Source organism: Chiloscyllium punctatum, chromosome 49 (assembly GCF_047496795.1).
Source record: "Chiloscyllium punctatum isolate Juve2018m chromosome 49, sChiPun1.3, whole genome shotgun sequence".
Classification (NCBI taxonomy): domain Eukaryota; kingdom Metazoa; phylum Chordata; class Chondrichthyes; order Orectolobiformes; family Hemiscylliidae; genus Chiloscyllium; species Chiloscyllium punctatum.
The window spans coordinates 39498477-39518225 of NC_092787.1; the positions used below are offsets into that span (position 1 = coordinate 39498477).

Sequence of the window (19749 nt, forward strand, 5' to 3'; positions counted from 1 at the left end):
TTATTTTGTATTAATATATTTAATTATTATTTACTGAGACTATAATTTTATAGTCATATATGGTATTAGCATTACCAAATATATCCAGGTGTTGGTGCGAGATGGGGGATAGGGTACTCACTGTTAGTTCTAGTTCAGTAATTACTTGAATTTTCTTTATCCTATCGTGGGGTGCCTGGGTCAAGGATGGGGCACTGGTTGGGAGAGGTTATGATGGGGTTTTTTGGAAAGGAAGTGATGCCCCCTGGGAATAAGGGGGAAGATCTCCATGTAATTTTTTTTATTATTTAGAAAGTTTTTTTTTAATTATACTGATCTGAATGTGCTAAAGAGCTTTTGTTTTTGTGAATTTTATATGCTCTATGCTCGGGATGTTTTGGATAAATATGGGTTTTGTTGTGATCTAATGTTAACACATGTATATCACTGCTCAATTTATGTGTTATCTGTTGGATTTTTTTTCTCTTGAATAATGTAAGAATTTTAATGATACACTCCGGTTAGCTGTAAGTTAGATGAGTAGTTAGTTGAGTTTTGTCTTTTTTTTCTCTTGGCATTTTTTTTCTTGATTGTGGTTATCATCTATTTAAGAGTCAACTGTATATCAATGTTTATACTTGGGCCTTTTTTAAAAAAAGTTTTCTTTTGTAAACTTGTTAAAACATGTTAAAATTTTCAATAAAAATATCTAAAAATAAACCACTGCACCAAAAGAGCTGTTCATCGATTGGGTGCAAGAGTGTTACAAAAAATAAGTAGCAGCTGAAAGCCATTTAGCAAAATGATTTCTTATTGATTGGTGTCAACTAAATGTAATGCTGTGTTCACTCAGTACTGCCCTTTGTTGAGCACAATGCATCACTGCCCACACGGTATTTCCTTTCTTCCTGATGGTGGAATATGAATGAAGTTTAATGCATGCATTGTTCATTCACTGTGTCATACACCTGCGCACACACGATGCTAGGGAAAAATAAGCACTTTTGCTGTTGTTAGGTGGCAATGTGGGAGATAGGAGAAAAAAAAAGAAATGCAGTCTGGCCAACATAGTAATCTCACTTGTACATTGTGAAATTACATCATGTACAACTCCAGGATCTTTTATGTTTTACATGCTCTAAATCGAAAACATGGAGGGAAAATATATAAATTAAATTACTATCAACAATTTTTATTCGAATAAAAACCAGTAGTTTAAAAAATCAGAAAATACAAAACCACACAACGGGAAAATAGACAAACTTCAGAAACAGGTCTTAATGTAACAAAGAAAACATGTTTAGAAGTTCACAATATACAAGTCTTTTTATTTATGCAGCCTCTTCTTCACCCTCCTCCTCAAATTCACCTTCATCTCCAACTGTAGCATCCTGATATTGCTGGTACTCAGAAACCAGGTCATTCATGTTACTCTCAGCCTCAGTAAACTCCATCTCATCCATGCCCTCACCAGTGTACCAATGCAAGAAGGCTTTCCTCCGGAACATGGCAGTAAACTGCTCAGAGATGCGTTTAAACAGCTCCTGGATGGCTGTACTGTTGCCAATAAAGGTGGCAGACATCTTGAGGCCTCTAGGTGGGATGTCACAAACAGCCGTCTTAACATTATTGGGAATCCATTCAACAAAGTATGTGCTGTTTTTGTTTTGGACATTCAACATCTGTTCATCCACCTCTTTCATGGACATGCGTCCTCGGAAAATGGCAGCAACAGTCAGGTAGCGGCCGTGTCGAGGGTCACAGGCTGCCATCATGTTTTTGGCATCAAACATCTGTTGGGTAAGCTCAGGTACTGTGAGGGCACGGTACTGCTGGCTGCCACGGCTGGTCAAAGGAGCAAAGCCTGTCATGAAAAAATGCAGTCGGGGGAAAGGCACCATGTTCACTGCTAGTTTACGCAGGTCAGCATTGAGCTGACCAGGGAAACGTAGACAGGTTGTTACACCGCTCATGGTAGCTGACATTAGGTGGTTCAAATCACCATAAGTTGGCGTTGTCAGTTTAAGGGTATGGAAACATATGTCATACAGAGCCTCATTGTCAATACAGAAGGTTTCATCAGTGTTCTCTACAAGCTGATGGACAGACAAGGTGGCATTATAAGGTTCTACTACCGTGTCTGACACTTTTGGTGAAGGCACAACACTGAAAGTATTCATAATTCTGTCAGGATATTCTTCACGGATTTTACTGATAAGGAGAGTACCCATGCCAGAGCCAGTACCACCACCCAACGAGTGGGTTAGCTGGAATCCCTGGAGGCAATCACACCCCTCAGCCTCCTTTCTCACCACATCCAGAACAGAGTCAATTAATTCAGCTCCATCAGTGTAATGTCCTTTGGCCCAATTGTTACCAGCACCACTCTGTCCTATAAGAAATAAGAGCAAGATAAATTTCTGTCTCTGCAATACAGTACATTATGAGTTCGATCTCAAAACTCCATTCCATACAATATATATTCTGCTTAAGTTAGCCTAGTTTCAGGCAATCACTGGAATAGATTAATTATTTTAAACACCTCCATTGGAAATCGGCATTTTTATTAACTGGCACCTATGAGATCAGGAGCATGTTAGTTGATCAAATATTCTAGTTGATCAAGAGGTCGACAAAATCAGTGTAAAAACACAAAATAACAGAAACATAATGCATGGTATATACACATCTGTTATACTTTATTTACTACATAATTCACTTAAACAATAATGCAACTTTAACTCAAATAAAACCTATCAACAGAGAGCCTTCTCACTCACACCCTCAACTGACTACTCCAAGATCGTAATACAGGTATCCCCCAAAAGTAGTGTTCCTACTTACATAAGCTGAAATAGCATAAAGCAAAGAAGCAATTACCATTAATGTATATGGGAAAAAACTTCTGAGCATTCCCAGATCCAGAAGAAAATGTACCAAATCATACTAAATAACACATAAAACCTAAAACAAACACTAACATATAGTAAACGCAGGAATGATTGAGATAAAGCACAGATGCTCACAGACACAGTTCAAAGCTATGGCATCTTGATGCTGAATGTTGTTCCTAGGGGAGGAGCTTGGCAGCATCACCCTCGCTGCTAGGGGTGCGTGCTGCCTCTGTAACAACTCACTGCAAACAGACACCAAATGCTAGTTTCGCTTTTCACCTTTTCTTGTAAAAGCAAAAATCCTCTTTATATTTCCTTCCGTTAGCAAAAACAGGTACTAATTCAGGTCTTTCGAAAAAGTGGTGTAAAGCAAACTTTTGAAAAATGGTGGATACCTGTAATACACTAGACTTACTGTATTTCAGGTACATAAGTTTTACCAATTAATCAAGATTGCCATTGAGTATAGGAGTTGCGACATTATGCTGTGGTTGTACAGGATGTTGGTGGGGCCACTTTGAGTACAGTTCTAGACAACTGGCCACAGGAAGGATATTAAATTGGAGAGGGTTCAGAAAAGATTTAGAAGGATGTTGCTTAGATTGGAGGGTTTAAGTTATAAGCAGAGGGTGGAATTTTTTTTCCATTGGAGTATACGAGGTTGAGCCGTGACCTTATAGAGGTCTATATAATCATGCACGGAATAGGTAAGGTACATGGGGAAGAGATCTTTTCCCTAAGATGAGGGAGTTCGAAACTAGATGCACATTATGAAGGAGCGAGGAGAAAGATTTAGAAGGGATCTGAGGGGCAACCTATTTCTCACAGTGGATGGTTTGTATGTGGAACGAACTGCCAAAGGAAGTGATAAATGAGGTACCGTGAATAGGACAGGCTTATTGGATAGGAGTCAAATACAGGTAAGCAGGACTAATTTAGTTTTAGGAAACTTGATCCGCATAGATGAGTTTGTTCAAAGGGTCTGTTTCTGTGCTGTATGACTCAATAAGGTACCTGTTAAAACAAAGTCAGCTATAGCAGTATTTCCTCTTAGGTAATTGTTAATTGGAAAACCAAATTATAAGCTTGAACAATCAAGAAGAGCTTACTAATTTGTAAAATTGAGAGAGATGGAATCAAAGTAGCAAAGTGAGAAGTAATTGATATACAAGTTAGGGAAAATTCTAGTTAATTTCAAACAAAATTAAGAAAGAAACCTGTTTTAATCATCATAAACAAACAACTTGAGAAGAATAAAGACTGTAAAAGTTAGATCTTCTCAAAGGACCATATAATTTTCATGAAACTCAATCATGCTCTAATCTCTTATCGTTTCCTTCATGAATACAGCAGATAGTAAACTGGATAGCAAAGGTCGCTACTGTTGCTGTGCCTGGAATAGTTCAGTAGTTTCTGTAGAGTCTCCTGTTAATAAACCACCCATCAAGAAATACTGGAAGAACTGCCTGAATAAATAAGTTTTCAAAAGTAGTTGTCCCATAACAATTAATGTCATTCAGCTTCAGGTTGTCAATTTCATGAAATCTTTACCTACCAAACACAAAGTTATCTGGTCTGAAAATCTGCCCAAAGGGTCCTGAGCGAACAGAATCCATAGTACCAGGCTCCAAATCCATAAGGATTGCTCGGGGTACGTATTTGCCACCTGGTCAAAATATAAATTATAAGATACTGCAATGCTCATAACAAACAAATTACAGCCAATTATTTTAAACTAGTTAATACCTGTAGCCTCATTATAATACACATTGATTCTCTCAAGCTGCAGATCACTGTCTCCATGGTAGGCTCCAGTGGGATCAATGCCGTGTTCATCACTGATGACTTCCCAGAACTAAAATAAAAGCAACAATAAGAATACAACCATCAAGTCATAAGAAATAATTAGAAGTAGCCTTTAATCCATCTCCAAAATCTCAAAAACAATTCTACATCTTTATCATAGTGTAGTATCCACATCATTAATGATACTAGATACTGATTCTGGGATACTTGTGATGGTATGTTTCAACAGTGACATAAAAGACATCAATCTTGGTTAATGCTTGTGTTAAGCTTTACTAATTGTCCCTTCTGGAGAAACTTGTTTAATTCGAAGTTCAAACATGGGAATCACAAAAAGTCAGAATAAAAAACTGTTCACCAACCTGGTTTATTTTTACTCAATCACAGCAGATAATACTAGATACTAAAATATCTGGTCAAAACTCATTAGATGAAATGGCTGAAGAACTAGGATGTGGTGCACAAATAAGTACTGATGATCTGAATCTAATTATGATTCTTTTCTATCTGGCCATGGTTAAAGTATGCCTATGATGGGAACCATGTCAGCCAAACTTGGATGAAATGTTCCATGTTTTAAACTACCTGTTAGTTACCAAAACTACAAACTATTAGTTGATTGTAAATCTTCATTTGTTTACAGCACAGGTCCATCTAATCCCATCAAGCAAATAAATTATAGCCCCAGTTCCTGAGGAACTCTCAACCAACAGCATCACCTGCGAATTTCTAATTCTTGCAAAGTGGATCAAAATGTAGACTGTAATGTCACGCACAGAACATGGCAGCAATGAGGATGATTACCCAAAGATCACATTGATATTATGTGACCACTCACAAAATGTAGGAATAGATTTCCCCATGAAGTTCTGTCAATTCAGGTCATCAACAGCAAGGGCATTTCTTTTTGAAGGTACAAAAAGTAATTGCTGGAAAATCACAGCAGGTCTGGCAGCAGCTATAGAGGAAAATCAAAGTTAATGTTTTGGCTCCAACAACCTTTCTTCAGAAAGATGCCTTTTACAAGTGTCAAGCTGACTCAATGTTAGATCAAAATACAATCAATTAATCATTTGCAACACATGAAAAGTGAATTTTGCTGTTGGATAGACTGTTCTCTAAATGGAGTCACAGGGAATGTGCAATGCATCAGCTCACATTATGGCATTTGTGCCTCATACCCCTCTTTGGGCAATGTTGTTTTTCAAGTGACGATTAATTACCATGCCATTTATCTTGGCAGTGTCAATGAATTGGCTCTTTTCTTTTGGGTGCGTATATAGATTTATCAGAATGGTGCCAGCATTCATGTCTTTGGTTATGTGGAAAGATTGAAATTCTTATCTTTGGAGCAGTGAAAGGTTTGGGTTTTCAGGAGAAAATCATGAGCATCTATTACTAGTTAGATTTTCTTTAAATACAAAATATAGATTTGAAATGCAATGTCTGACAGGGCAAAAGAAGCAAATCAAATGATGGCTGCTGAGAATGGGATAGATACTTCAAAAGAGAAAAATATGTACATATATGGGCAAAGAGCAGGAAGTGGTTTTTCATGGTACAATCACTCAAACGGTCTCCTTTAGTGCCGTACAGTTCTCAGATTTTATGGCTTAAAACCGGTCTGCTTAGAGCCTAATAACACCAATAGATAAAACAGGCTCATCACCATCAAAAACAATTCCAACCAAAGTTATAAACAACAGGGTATCCATAATGAGTTATTACTCCTTGGCCTCTTTGCAGTCTTTGTCATTCAACTACAATGCCTTCTTTCAAAAATCTTGATACATTGAGTAGTATCCCAGGACAGTCCATGCTTAGTCCTGCCTCCTTATTCAATTGCAACCATAGCACATCTAGATAATTGTTTCTAGCCTCAATCACTTCTGCACAGTGGTTAGAATTGCTGCCTCAGTGCCAGAGACCCGGGTTCAATTCCCACCTTGGGCAATTTCTGTGTGGAGTTTGCACATTCTCCGCGTGCCTATGTGGATTTCCTCTGGGTGCTCTGGTTTCCTCCGGTTTCCTCCCACAGTCCAAAAGATGTGCAGGTTAGGTGAATTGGCTATGCTAAATTGCCCATAGTATTAGGTGAAGGGGTAAATGTAGGGGAATGGGTCTGGGTGGGTGGTTCTTCTTCGGAGGGTTGGTGTGGACTTGTCGGGCCGAAGGGCCTGTTTCCACACAGTAATCTAGTCCATTTTTGATCCACTTGCCTTCATTGTCCCTATCAGGATTAGAGTGGTGGTGGAAAAACACAGTAGGTCAGGCAGCATCTGAGCAGCAGAAAAAAAAATGCTTTGGGCAGAAGCCCTCCATTTTCCAGCACCACTCTAATCTGCAGTCCTCACTTTCACCTTCACTAACCCTATGCTGGCACTAAGGCATGGATTAAGATAGTTTTACACTACTACCTTTCCTTCATTCTACTCCTCTGCAATGCAAGTCTATAATAAACCTTGAATGAGTCACAACTTCTTTCCATTGAGCACTAGGAAGATAGCAGCCATCATTTTCAGCCCCTAGCCATAGACTCAAGTCTAAATATTAGTTAACAACCTGCATGCCCTGTCCCACTCCATGCTCATGTTCCAACCTCTATATCTCAATGACCACCTATTTCTAGCCTCCAATCAATCTTTAGCCAAATGCCGTCGAAACCCAAAGTCAGTCATACTCCAAGCTTAATTCTCCTAATAATCTCCAATGCCCTGTTTTGCCTCTGGTTATCAAAACCTTCTACTTTCATCTGTCTGCAAGCCTCAGTTTCACTTTCAGCAAAGACCCTCGGATTCTATGACTCCCAAGAATATAAGTGTATATAGGCCATTTGACCCCTGCTCCATCATTCAATAGGACTAATCTGATTGTATCCTAATCCCTCTGTTGTGGCCCTGCTTTAAATCATAGACCTAAAAAATCTATTTTAAAATCAGCAGTCAATAGGTTCAATGACATACCCTCTATCTGTTCTGTGGAAGAAGAAAATCCTTTACCATTTTAAATTAAATACCCCCTTTTGCATACTATTAGTATTTTTAAAAATCAGCCAAGCATCACTGTAGAAGACAATCCCTGACCCTTCCTATCAATTCTGCACTATTACCCTCTAAAGTGAGGAATACACAGCTTTGATTAAATATTAGTAAAAGCAACCATATTTTATATTTCATGCTAAGCTTTTAATCTTTGACTGATTTTCCATTTACTCCTTCAGTTTACTAAAAATTTATTGTCCAACAGCAAATTACAGGAAAGCATGACTCCAACAGTACCATTTGAAATCACTTTAATGATCTTTATTTTCCATGTGGGAAAATGGAGGTCAAAAACACGTTAAGAACAATAGCATATACTGGCTAAGGACCACACCAAAGCATTACTTTTAGCAAGAGCTATGGCCCACTAGTTGATTTCATTTTGAATGAAATAATGAGAATTTAAAGTTTCCACACATTTAAAAAAAAACTTTGACTAGATGCAGCTCTGAATGGACAGGGTTCAACAGCTGCGAACAATTAATAGGATCTGAATCAGACTCAAAAGATGAAGCTTCGGCTGTTAACTTTCCTACATCAAATGTAGGCAAAATAACAGCAGAGATCCCATCAGTCTCCTAAAGACGCTGACTGAAGTTTAATCTCTCGATTCTGTTTGAGTAAACCAGGCCAGTAATCCGAAGGACAAATGGATCCGAAACGTTAACGCTCAACGATCTCGCCGAATAATCGAGAGTCAAGTGTTACTTGACAAGTTTAAATAGGTGCCTCTTTTTAAGATGACGACAAAAGACTGAAACAGTAGTTGTTTTGGCTCCACGTCGTGATCGGTCGAGTCATTGTACAGAACGTGGCGATGGCCCCACGTGGATTGCCAACGCGAGAAGACACACCACGTGACGAAGGCAGCGCGCGACATCAGCTCATACGCCCCCATCAAGCTCGCGCATGCCAACATGACGCCCATCTTCGCGCGCTTTTTAACGGCCGCCGACTCAAATTCAACCGTCCCCTAGACCTCACAACCCGGAGCGTCCCATACCACCATCCCTAAGACTGAAATCACACACCCACCTCCACCCGAAAACAGGATCAACCACCGCACTGAGCGCCTCAAGCCACCACAATCCCGCCCCGAAAAACAGGGAATTTTGTCTAGACTCAATCTCCGACCCCGACCTACTGTACTTAACCCGGGAGCGTCGCCCGATGTCTCAGACAGCTACCCCATTGACGGCGCCTCAAGCACTCTCCGAAGAGAGCAGTGTCAGTTACCACTCCATATCGCTATTAACGCAAAGGCAAGCCCACATGGATACCTCTCCCCACTTCGAGTAAGACGCCCCATTTACCCCAGGCGGACCCCCTTGGGCTATTTCGCCATCCCATCCCTTCGCTACCTGCCTGAGTGACCCTACTACAGACCTTGGCTCCGATCTGGTTGCCACATTGGCCTGCCTGAAGGTGCACAATCTCTCTCATGTTTCTACCTCCGCCCTAACCTCTTTACTTTCCAGGGAACGACAAACTGACAACAGCCGCTTGCGTTGCTCTTTTATAGAGCGGCTGCGTCACCGCCGCACTCCCTATTGGACCTTCCGACGGATCGATAATCCCATTGGTCTACCATGATGTCAATTAGATTGCGTGACGAACCTTTCTGACAGATTTCCGTCTGTTGGCCGATTATTGGTTCCCTCCAGGCTGAAGGGGCGAGGTCATGGCCCACCCACGTGCCACTGGGGGCGCGAGGCTGGCAGGTCACGTGTTTGGACTGTCTTAGCGTTGAAGGTGTTAATGTTGTACATTGAAGGTAAGGTCATGTGAATCTGAAATTGAAAATTTAATAATGTTGGAAAGCTCTGTCTGCATTTGTGAAAAGCTAAAGGGTTTGCATTTTAAAGCTCAAATGCTGCCTGTTGGTCTATCAGAATGGATAAAATGAGGTACAATAGTAGTAGAGGAATGACCTCTTCAGGGGGTGGTATCCATGTTTCCTTGTCAAATTATCAGTAGAGGCTAAGGGCATAAGATGCATTTGTATTCTTTCTGCATCTTTCCTGATCTCAGGATGTTCTGATATGTGTTACAAACAATTAAGCACGTTTTAAGTATCTAACTGTTATGAAGTAGGAAATGTAGCAACTGTACTGATAAATATCAATGTGATAATCATCATTAATGCATTCTTTGATACTTTCTGGGGATTAAAAATTGGATAAATAAAAATAAGGATAATTCCTGTTATTCAAAGTAGGGTTTAGGGAACCTTATGTTGGTTTGGGAGATCAAGTAGTTTTAACCTCTCGTTCAAAAGACCAGTACATCAGAAAGAGAGCACATAGGCAAGGGAATGACAGTGCACAAGCTATTGTCTCAGTCATCTCACTACCCATATCTGCAGAAGAGAAGAGGCTGGGAATCAGTGGAATGTCAGTCAACAGAATTGAACGGAGTGGATATCTAACTTACCCAATAACAGTGTTATATATCAGGTAGGAGAAAGTGAGCACTGCAGATGCTGGAGATCAGAGCTGAAAATGTGTTGCTGGAAAAGCGCAGCAGGTCAGGCAGCACCCAGGGAGCAGGAGAATCAACGTTTTGGGCTCATGCCCGAAACGTCGATTCTCCTGCTCCTTGGATGATGCCTGACCTGCTGCGCTTTTCCAGCAACACATTTTCAGCTCTATATATCAGGTAGGCATATCACACACAACACTTGTGTTACTTTAATGTTACAACTGAAGTATGATCATCTTTAAAATTATCATTTTGAAGTATTCTTCCCATGACAGTACTCATTAGTGTCTTCTATTTTCCACAGAATTGTCAAACACCAAAGGTATGAGGTTATCCATGATGATGGCAACCTGGGGGTGGTCATTCTTTCTGAGGGTGCATTACTGCAGGGTCATTTTGGGAGACCACAAACCCCTTCAGCTATCCAAACATTATTACCAATCTAATTCCTGGAATGGTGGGACTGTCCTATGAAGAGATCTTGAGGAGACCTGACCTGTAATCTCTGGTAGGAGAAAGTGAGGACTGCAGATGCTGGAGAGACAGAGTCAAAAATGGTGGCACTGGAAAAGCACAGCAGGCCAGGCAGCATCTAAGCAGCAGGAGAGAAACATTTCAGAAGAATGAGAGGCTATCTCGTAAAAGCTTACACTCATCTGAAAGGGATGAGCAGAGTAGATGCAGAAATGATGTTTCCCCTGGCTGGGGATCTGGAATCAGGAGACACAGTCTCAGAATAATAGGGAAGCCATTTAGGACTGAGATGTGGAGGGGCATCTTCACTTCCCCTCTGCTGAAACCACAGGAATTGACCCTGTTGGAACATTGGAAGTGGAAAGTAAAGATTTTTGGTTGCACGTGAAGTTTTAAGACCTTGATGTATCATGATTGGCAAGACAAGAATGGGCAGTGACCAATGAAGGCAAACAACATTATAGCTAAGAGTAATGAAATACCTATTGACATAGTACAATGACACGGCTTCAGTGCTCTCAGTTGTAATTGTCTATTTTCACTGGTGAGTTCCAAGAAGTGTGGGAAACTTGTACATCTACAATTAACATTGAAATAATATGTCCAAATAAATGACTAAATGTTACAGCTTACCTCTCCTGAAGTAATTGCTTTCGTTTTGCCAGTGTACTGACATTAAATGCAGAATATGGCAGTTTGAATCCACACCCTCAACCAATGCTTTTTCTCCAGCTTATCAGACATCAAGGAATGTAAGTATGCCAAACTCTCACAATTTTCCCAAACCCGGGTACCCTCAACCCTTTTCTTGGCTCTCTCCGGAACTGGTTGGATGCCATTATCCATGCGGCCACTATAACTGCCAACGCTGTTGCAAATGATGATGTCACTTCTGCGGAAGCTATTGCCTACGTCATTTCCGCACTCGCCACTGAGCACACTGCGGCCAACTCTGCAAACACCACCGAAACCACCGCTTCCCGAATGCTGCCAAAAACACCACTTCCACAAACACCTTCTGCAATGTCACTTCCACCCTCACAGTTACTGCTAAACATTCTACTTCCGCTCCCGCTGACATCACGTACTGTAGCACTGCCAACTATGCTGCCCCTGTGGCCACTGTTGACTGTACTGCCTCCGTGAACTCCGCTTCTGCGAACACTGCCCATCACATCACTTCCACCCCCGCTGACATCACTTACTGGAATAATGGCGACCATGCTGCCTCTGTAAACGCCACTGAAACCACTGCCTAGAACTCTGCTAAACATGCCACTTCTGCCCCCCACATCTGCCTCTGCCACCGAAAACACCATTTCTGTGAACACCACCAAGAACATCACATCCGCCTCTGTGGTTCCAACCGAGTGCGCCACTTACGTCTCTGCAACTGCCACTATGCACGTCACTTCCTCCAATGATGTCACTTGCGTGACCACCCCCACTCTAGACCCAGTCTCCACCTTGGGAGTCAGGTTAAATTGAAGCAAGAGCAAAGCCGGGTTGTGTGCATTGACACAGATCCGTGCAGAAAACAGCAACGCATCCGTGTACACGGGCACTTTGACCTGCAGGCCTCTACTCTTCCAATGCAAAGAGTTGACCTTCACTAAGTGTTGCAGACTGGCACTTTCTAAGGTCCAGCACTGTGTTCAGAGGGATGTGCATAATTTTGGGGCAGCTGCCGCTAAGGTGCAGTGGGGAAAGGCCTCTGTCTCAAGTTGTTTGGGCCAAAGTACAATTCAGTTATCCGACTTTACCGCTGCTTCAAACATATGTAAATAGTATGTTTCATGAGTAAGAAATGCCTTAGGTTTGTTTGCTGGAACTGTTGGGATAGTCAAACTCCAATATTTATCTGTTTTACCATATGCAAAGACTGTACAGTACTAAACTGCTTTAATGGCTATGTATTCATAAAGTCTTATATGCGTAAAGTATATTTTAAAATAAAAATGATTTAAAGTGATTGGCAAAAGAAATGAAGACTGCTTTATTCATTGAGTGGTTAGGATCTGGAAACTCCCGCTGAGAGGGTAGTGGAGACAGAGTCAAATGTTGCTTTTTTTATAGATATTTTTATTAGAAATTTAACATTTTTACAAGTTTACAAAAACAAATAAAACTCTCAAATACAGACATTGATATACAATTAAATCAAATATACAATAGCCAGAATTTAACAAAAGAAAAAAAACCGAAAAAGGAAAAAAAAAACTCAACTTTCTACTAATCTAACCTACAACTAACCAGAGTGTATATTTAAGTCTCTTACATGCTCGGAATGTGTTAACATCAAATGTAATAAAACCCGTATTCGTGCGGGATTCCTCTCCTAAGGGGGCCCGGACCAGCCAGGTTTGTAATCTCAATTAAATAAAGGCCCTTGTTAGGATGGCCGAAATATCTGTATTTATGTAATTCAAGAAGGGCTGCCATATTTTATAAAATAATTCGGTCTTTCGGTGCACCATATTTGTAAGGGAGTCAAGGGGAATACATTCCATAATTAATCTGTACCAATTTGAAAGTCCAGGGGGGCCCTCAGCCACCCAGTTCACCAAAATATTTTTCCTTGCACAGAAAGAGAGAATAGAAAAGAATCTCTTCCCGTGCATATCCACGGAGGGTAGGTTCGAAAAGCCCAAAAGGAGAGATACAGGGTCCACTTTAATTTCCATTCCTAAAATTTCTGTCAGGGTACTTGCTACTTTAGTCCAATATCTATGGATCTTATGACAGGTCCATAGGCAATGTACAAGAGTGCCCACCTCTATTTTGCATTTGGGACACATTGGAGATGCTCCTGCCTTAAATTTTGCCAACCGAACCGGTGCTATATGGGCCCTATAAAGTATCTTCAACTGGATAGCCTGGGTTCTGTTACAGATAGTAATTCTTCTAGCATTTTCCCAAATATCATTCCATGTTTCTATAGAGATTTCTAGTCCCAAATCCTGATCCCATGTTTTAAGCAGATTGTCCATATCTCCTGATACTTCATCATGTAGTAAATGATAAATAGTGCTGACGGAAGATACCCCCACTGGTCGTAGGACATTACATTCTCTATCTGATTTATAAAGACTATCTAATAACGTAGTCTTCTTCTGTATATAGTCTCGAATTTGGAAATATCGAAAGAGGTCTCCATTAGGTAATCCGAATTTCTGACGCAGCTGTTCAAAAGACATCAGGACCCCATCTTTAAATAGGTCCCCGAGACATGAGATACCCCTGGATCTCCAGAGTTTAAAAGTGGCATCTGTAAACCCCGGTTGGAATCCCCATGCTCCCACTATCGGTGCATAAGGGGATGTTTTATGTGAATTACCCTCATTTAAATGTTGCTTTTTAAAAGGAAATTGAATAAACACCTTCAGGGATTTAAGGAAAATGTAAGGGTGTGGGTAATCCTTATTCGATACTTATGTCTTTCATATATGCACTTCTCAACTGGGTTGGTTAATTCACTTTAACTGGATGGCTGGTTTATGGTGCAGACTGATACCAACAGTATGGCTTCTTGCACTCGCTGAGATCGTCATGAAGGATTCTACATCTCAGCCATTCCACCTGATGAAGAAGCAGCGCTCCGAAAGCTAGTGCTTCCAAATAAACCTGTTAGACTATAACCTGGTGGAGTGTGATTTTTAACTTTGTTCACTCCTCCCCTGAGGTGTGCTGACCTTCAGGTGAAGCAATCACCAGTTTTTTCTCTCTCTCTAGTAAGACTATGATGACTTTACTTTCTCTGGTCTTTCTGAAAACGGACATAGCATACAGTTATAGAATAGTTACAGCACAGAGGGCGGGCATTTCAAGCATTGCCTTTGTTCTAACTCTCTCCACTCAATGCCATTCCTCAGCCCTATGCCCATAGCTCTGCAAGTTTTTGATGCTTAGTCAATTTCCTTTAAGAAACCTTGATTGAATTTGCCTCCTCTTCTTTGGGGCAGCGCATTCCATGAGATAAGACCAATTTAGGAATTGTTAAGGGGTTTTGCTTCACAATGAATTAACATACAGAGTGACAGTTACGCTCAAAAATCATTTAATTAAATTAATACAGGTAGTTTTCACGTATTAATGCAATAACAAATACACGCACTTCCCCAAACGAGTTCCATGAATCAAACTAATTAATTTCTATCTGTGCTGCTGTATTGAGTTTTCTAAAGCAGAACCTCAGCTTCTGTTTGATTTCCCAAGTCTCTGCCTCAGTTTTATCAGTTATGTCCATAACTGGAAAGAAACAAAGACAGCTGAGCACTGAATGGTGTGAGGAATTAACCAATGACTAGGATGGCTAACACGTTGCTCATTGTTATAAATCACACAACACCAGGTTATAGTCCAACAGGTTTATTTGGAAGCACTAGCTTTCAGAGTGCTGCTCTTTCATCAGGTAGTTGTGGAATATAAGATCCTAGGATGCAGAATTTATAGCAAAGGTTTAGTGTGATGTAACTGAAATGATATATTGAAAAAGACCTGGATTGTTTAAGTGTCTCCTCTTTTAGAATGGGCATGTTAGTTTCAGTTCTTTTCTCTGTAGATCCCAGAACTTAAAGTTACATTCTCAAGTGAACTTTAACAATAGGTGCCATCTTGGCCCAGATAATGCATTGAAGGTGTGAGGTGCCCTGTGTGAGGCTGTCTGTGCCCCAATGTTCAGACTGGTTCTAATCTAAAAAAGGTATTTTCAGGATCTTGCATGGATTTATGCAGTTTTTGAGCAAAATAAAATGTAATTCTGCAAGTACAAATTCACCCCACAAACTTATGTGGGTGTATGTGTGGGGTGGGGTATGAGTGTTTGTGAGAGAGTATGTGTATGTGTGTGAGTGTAAAGGGGTATAAATCTGTGAGAGGGTGAGTGTGGGAGCGTATGTGTGAGGATATGACAGAGATCTTGTGTATGAGAGAGGGTCTGTGTGAGTATATGAGTGTGTCGCAGTGTTTATGTGCATGTGTCTATAGGACATGAGCCCAAGGTCCCAGTTGAGGCCATCCCCATGAGAACCGAACATGGGTGACCCCAATGCATTACACACACATACACTCCTACAGGCATGCGCAATACTGGTCACCACACTATAGGAAGGATGTGATTGTATCGGAGGAGGTGCAAAGGAGATTAATCAGGATATTGCCTGCATTCGAGCAGTTTAGCTATGAAGAGAAGTTTGATAAGCTTTGGTTGTTTGGAGCAGAGAAGGCGAACCGAGGAAGAAAGACAACTGTATCAAGGAGGCAGAAAACTGGAAAAGGCATCATGCTGTAAAGTTGAGTGAAATAAGGGTTGAGGGGAAGGGTGACAGCAGTAACAAATTAAAAATTCTATATATGAATGCACGAAGCATTAGACACAAGGTGGATGAGCTTGAGGCTCTTTTGGAAATTGGCAGATACGATATTGTGGGGATAACTGAGACATGGCTTCATGGGGACAGGGCCTGGGAAATGAATATTCAAGGCTACACGTGCTATCGTAAGGACAGAATGACGGGCAGAGGGGGTAGGGTGGCCTTGTTGGTAAGGGAGGATATTCAGTCCCTTGCGCGGGGAGACCTAGAGTCAGGAGATGTAGAGTCAGTGTGGATAGAGCTTCGAAACACTAAGGGTAAAAAGACCCTCATGGGAGTCATCTACAGGCCCCCAAACAGTAGTCTGGATGTCAGATGTAAGTTGAATCAGGAGCTGAAATTGGCTTGTCGCAAAGATGTTACTACAGTTGTTATGGGGGATTTTAACATGCAGGTAGACTGGGAGAATCAGGATGGTATCGGGCCTCAAGAAAGAGACTTTGTGGAGTGCCTCAGAATGGATTTTTAGAGCAGCTGGTGCTGGAGCCGACCAGGGAGAGGGCAATTCTGGATCTGGTATTGTGTAACGAACCAGAATTGGTCAGTGACCTCGAAGTGAAGGAGCCATTGGGAAGTAGTGACCATAATACAATAAGCTTCAATCTGCAATTTGAGAGGGAGTGGGTACAATCGGAAGTGACAATATTTCAGTTGAATAAAGGGAAATATGGAGCTATGAGGGAGCAACTGGCCAAAGTTCAATGGTGCAATACCTTAACAGGGAAGACCGTGGAGGAACAATGGCGGATATTTCTGTGTATAATGCAGAAGTTGCAGGGTCAGTTCATTCCTAAAAGGAAGAAAGATCCTAGGAGGAGACATGGGCGGCTGTGGCTGACGAGGGAAGTAAAGAAACATATAAAGTTAAAAGAGAAAAAGTATAACTTAGCGAAGATAAGTGGGAAAACTGAGGACTGGGAAGCTTTTAAAGAACAACAGAGGATTAGTAAGAAGGTAATACGCAGAGAAAAAATGAGGTACGAAGGTAAACTGGCCAAGAATATAAAGGAGGATAGTAAAAGCTTTTTTAGGTATGTCCAAGGCAAAAAAATGGTTCGGACAAAAATTGGGCCCTTGAAGACAGAAACAGGGGAATATATTACTGGGAACAAAGAAATGGCAGAGGAATTAAATGGGTACTTCAGATCTGTGTTCACTGGGGAAGACACAAGCAATCTCCCTGAGGTAACAGTGGCTGAAGGACCTGAACTTAAGGGAATTTATATTTGCCAGGATTTGGTGTTGGAGAGACTGTTAGGTCTGAAGGTTGATAAGTCTCTGGGACCTGATGGCCTGCATCCCAGGGTACTGAAGGAGGTGGCTCGGGAAATCGTGGATGCGCTGGTGATTATTTTCCAGAGTTCAATAGAATCGGGGTCGGTTCCTGAGGATTGGAGGGCGGCTAATGTTGTGCCACTTTTTAAGAAGGGTGGGCGGGAGAAAGCAGGAAATTATAGACCAGTTAGTCTGACCTCAGTGGTGGGAAAGATGCTGGAGTCTATTATAAAGGATGAAATTACGGCACATCTGGATAATAGTAACAGGATAGGACAGAGTCAGCATGGATTTATGAAGGGGAAATCATGCTTGACTAATCTTCTTGAATTTTTTGAGGATGTAACTCGGAAGATGGACGAGGGAGATCCAGTGGATGTAGTGTACCTGGACTTTCAGAAATCTTTTGATTAAGTCCCACACAAGAGGTTAGTGAGTAAAATTAGGGCGCACGGTATTGGGGGCAAAGTACTAGATTGGATAGAGAATTGGTTGGCTAATAGGAAACAAAGGGTAGTGATTAACGGCTCCATTTCGGAATGGCAGGCAGTGACCAGTGGGGTACCGCAGGGATCCGTGCTGGGACTGCAGCTTTTTACAATATATGTAAATGATATAGAAGATGGTATCAGCAATAACATTAGCAAATTTGCTGATGATACAAAGCTGGGTGGTAGGGTGAAATGTGATGAGGATGTTAGGAGATTACAGGGTGACCTGGACAAGTTAGGTGAGTGGGCAGATGCATGGCAAATGCAGTTTAATGTGGATAAATGTCTGGTTATCCACTTTGGTGGCAAGAACAGGAAGGCAGATTACTACCTCAATGGTATCAAATTAGGTAAAGGGGCTGTTCAGAGAGATCTGGGTGTTCTTGTACACCAGTCAATGAAGGCAAGCATGCAGGTACAGCAGGTCATGAAGAAGGCTAATAGCATGCTGGCCTTCATAACAAGAGGAATTGAGTATAGAAGCAAAGAGGTGCTTCTGCAGCTGTACAGGGCCCTGGTGAGACCACACCTGGAGTACTGTGTACAGTTCTGGTCTCCAAATTTGAGGAAAGACATTCTGGCTATTGAGGGAGTGCAGCGTAGGTTCACCAGGTCAATTCCTGGAATGGCAGGATTGCTTTACACGGAAAGACTGAAGCGACTGGGCTTGTATACCCTTGAGTTTAGAAGACTGAGAGGGGATCTGGTTGAAACGTATAGGATTATGAAAGGATTGGACACTCTGGCAGGAGGAAACATATTTCCGCTTATGGGGGAGTGCCGAACCAGAGGACACAACTTAAAAATACAGGGTAGACCATTTAGGACAGAGATGAGGAGAAACTACTTCACCCAGAGAGTGGTGGCTGTGTGGAATGCTCTGCCCCAGAGGGCAGTGGAGGCCCAGTCTCTGGATTCATTTAAGAAAGAATTGGATAGAGCTCTTAAAGATAGTGGAGTCAAGGGTTATGGAGATAAGGCTGGAACACGATACTGATTGGGAATGATCAGCCATGATCATATTGAATGGCGGTGCAGGCTCGAAGGGCTGAATGGCCTACTCCTGCATCTATTGTCTATGTGATAGAGTGTATAAAATCTTTTTTGAGAGCAAGGACAAGGTGAGATATAATTTTAAAGGGAAAGGCAGGAGGTTTAAGAGGAGGTTTCAGAAAAACCTTTTTCACTCAGAGGGCTGAGGGAATCTGGAATGCACTGCCTGGGAAGTTAGCTGAGGCAGGAAATCTCACATCCTTTAAAAAGTACTTGGATGAGCACTTGAAATGTCATGCCATCAAAGGCTATGGGCTGAGTGCTGGAAAATGGGATTAATGTAGATTTAGAGTAATTTCATCAGTGCAGACTCAAAGGCAGAAGGGCCTCTTCAGAACTTTATGATTCTACATTTCAAAAGTTCTCACACCCTTTCGAAAGCTCCAAAAGTCACATGGCATGGAAATAGAATACTAGGCATGTGTCTTCAAAACAAAACAAATGGGAACAACCCAATTCCATTGAGACTGATTAGGTACTGTGAGATAAGCTACTCATACATCACTAAGGTTAATCCTGCTAGGTTAGCATTGTAGCATCCCTGTAACTAGGTGCAATCAAGTTCCATGCCAAGCTAATCCTGTAATTTTGCTCTGATTTGCAAAGGTAGCTGTCAGTATGCTTACAATTATGGTAAAACTCTGCCTCTTCTAAATCAGCAGATAGGTCTTCCCAGATACTCCATCTAGATGTCTGAGTCTGGGGAAAATTGTTTATCGTACAGCAGATCATTAAGGAAGATTATTAAGGAGTGCGAGTAAAGAAATTTGCTTCTTCTCATTTGTCATTTTGAGTGTTGCCATTGGCATCCTGGATGCATGGGCGTCTCTAAAAGTTTCCAAGAAACTAGGCTGCAACAGTTCGGGTTTAGATCACCTGACAC

At 41.4% G+C, this 19749-nt stretch overlaps 1 protein-coding gene across 1 annotated transcript; it reads right to left on the reverse strand.

Moving 5' to 3' along the window:
• Positions 1–1203: 1203 nt before the first annotated feature.
• On the reverse strand, positions 1204–9198 carry LOC140469608 (tubulin beta-4B chain-like). Its single transcript, XM_072566283.1, has 4 exons — positions 9107–9198; positions 4620–4728; positions 4429–4539; positions 1204–2371 (listed from the first exon to the last, which is right to left on the reverse strand). Exons 1-4 carry the CDS (start codon positions 9161–9163, stop codon positions 1311–1313), a joined length of 1338 nt encoding a protein of 445 aa, XP_072422384.1. The 5' UTR covers positions 9164–9198; the 3' UTR covers positions 1204–1310.
• Positions 9199–19749: the final 10551 nt, after the last annotated feature.

Coding starts and splice junctions, on each gene's coding strand:
- LOC140469608 (XM_072566283.1), bottom strand. CDS start 9,163: ATGAGAGAGATTGTGCACCTTCAGGCAGGCCAATGTGGCAACCAGATC. Junction 4,729..9,106: donor GCAACCAGATCGGAGCCAAG/GTCTGTAGTAGG, acceptor CTTTTATTTTAG/TTCTGGGAAGTCATCAGTGA. Junction 2,372..4,428: donor ACCAGATAACTTTGTGTTTG/GTAGGTAAAGAT, acceptor TATTTCTTATAG/GACAGAGTGGTGCTGGTAAC.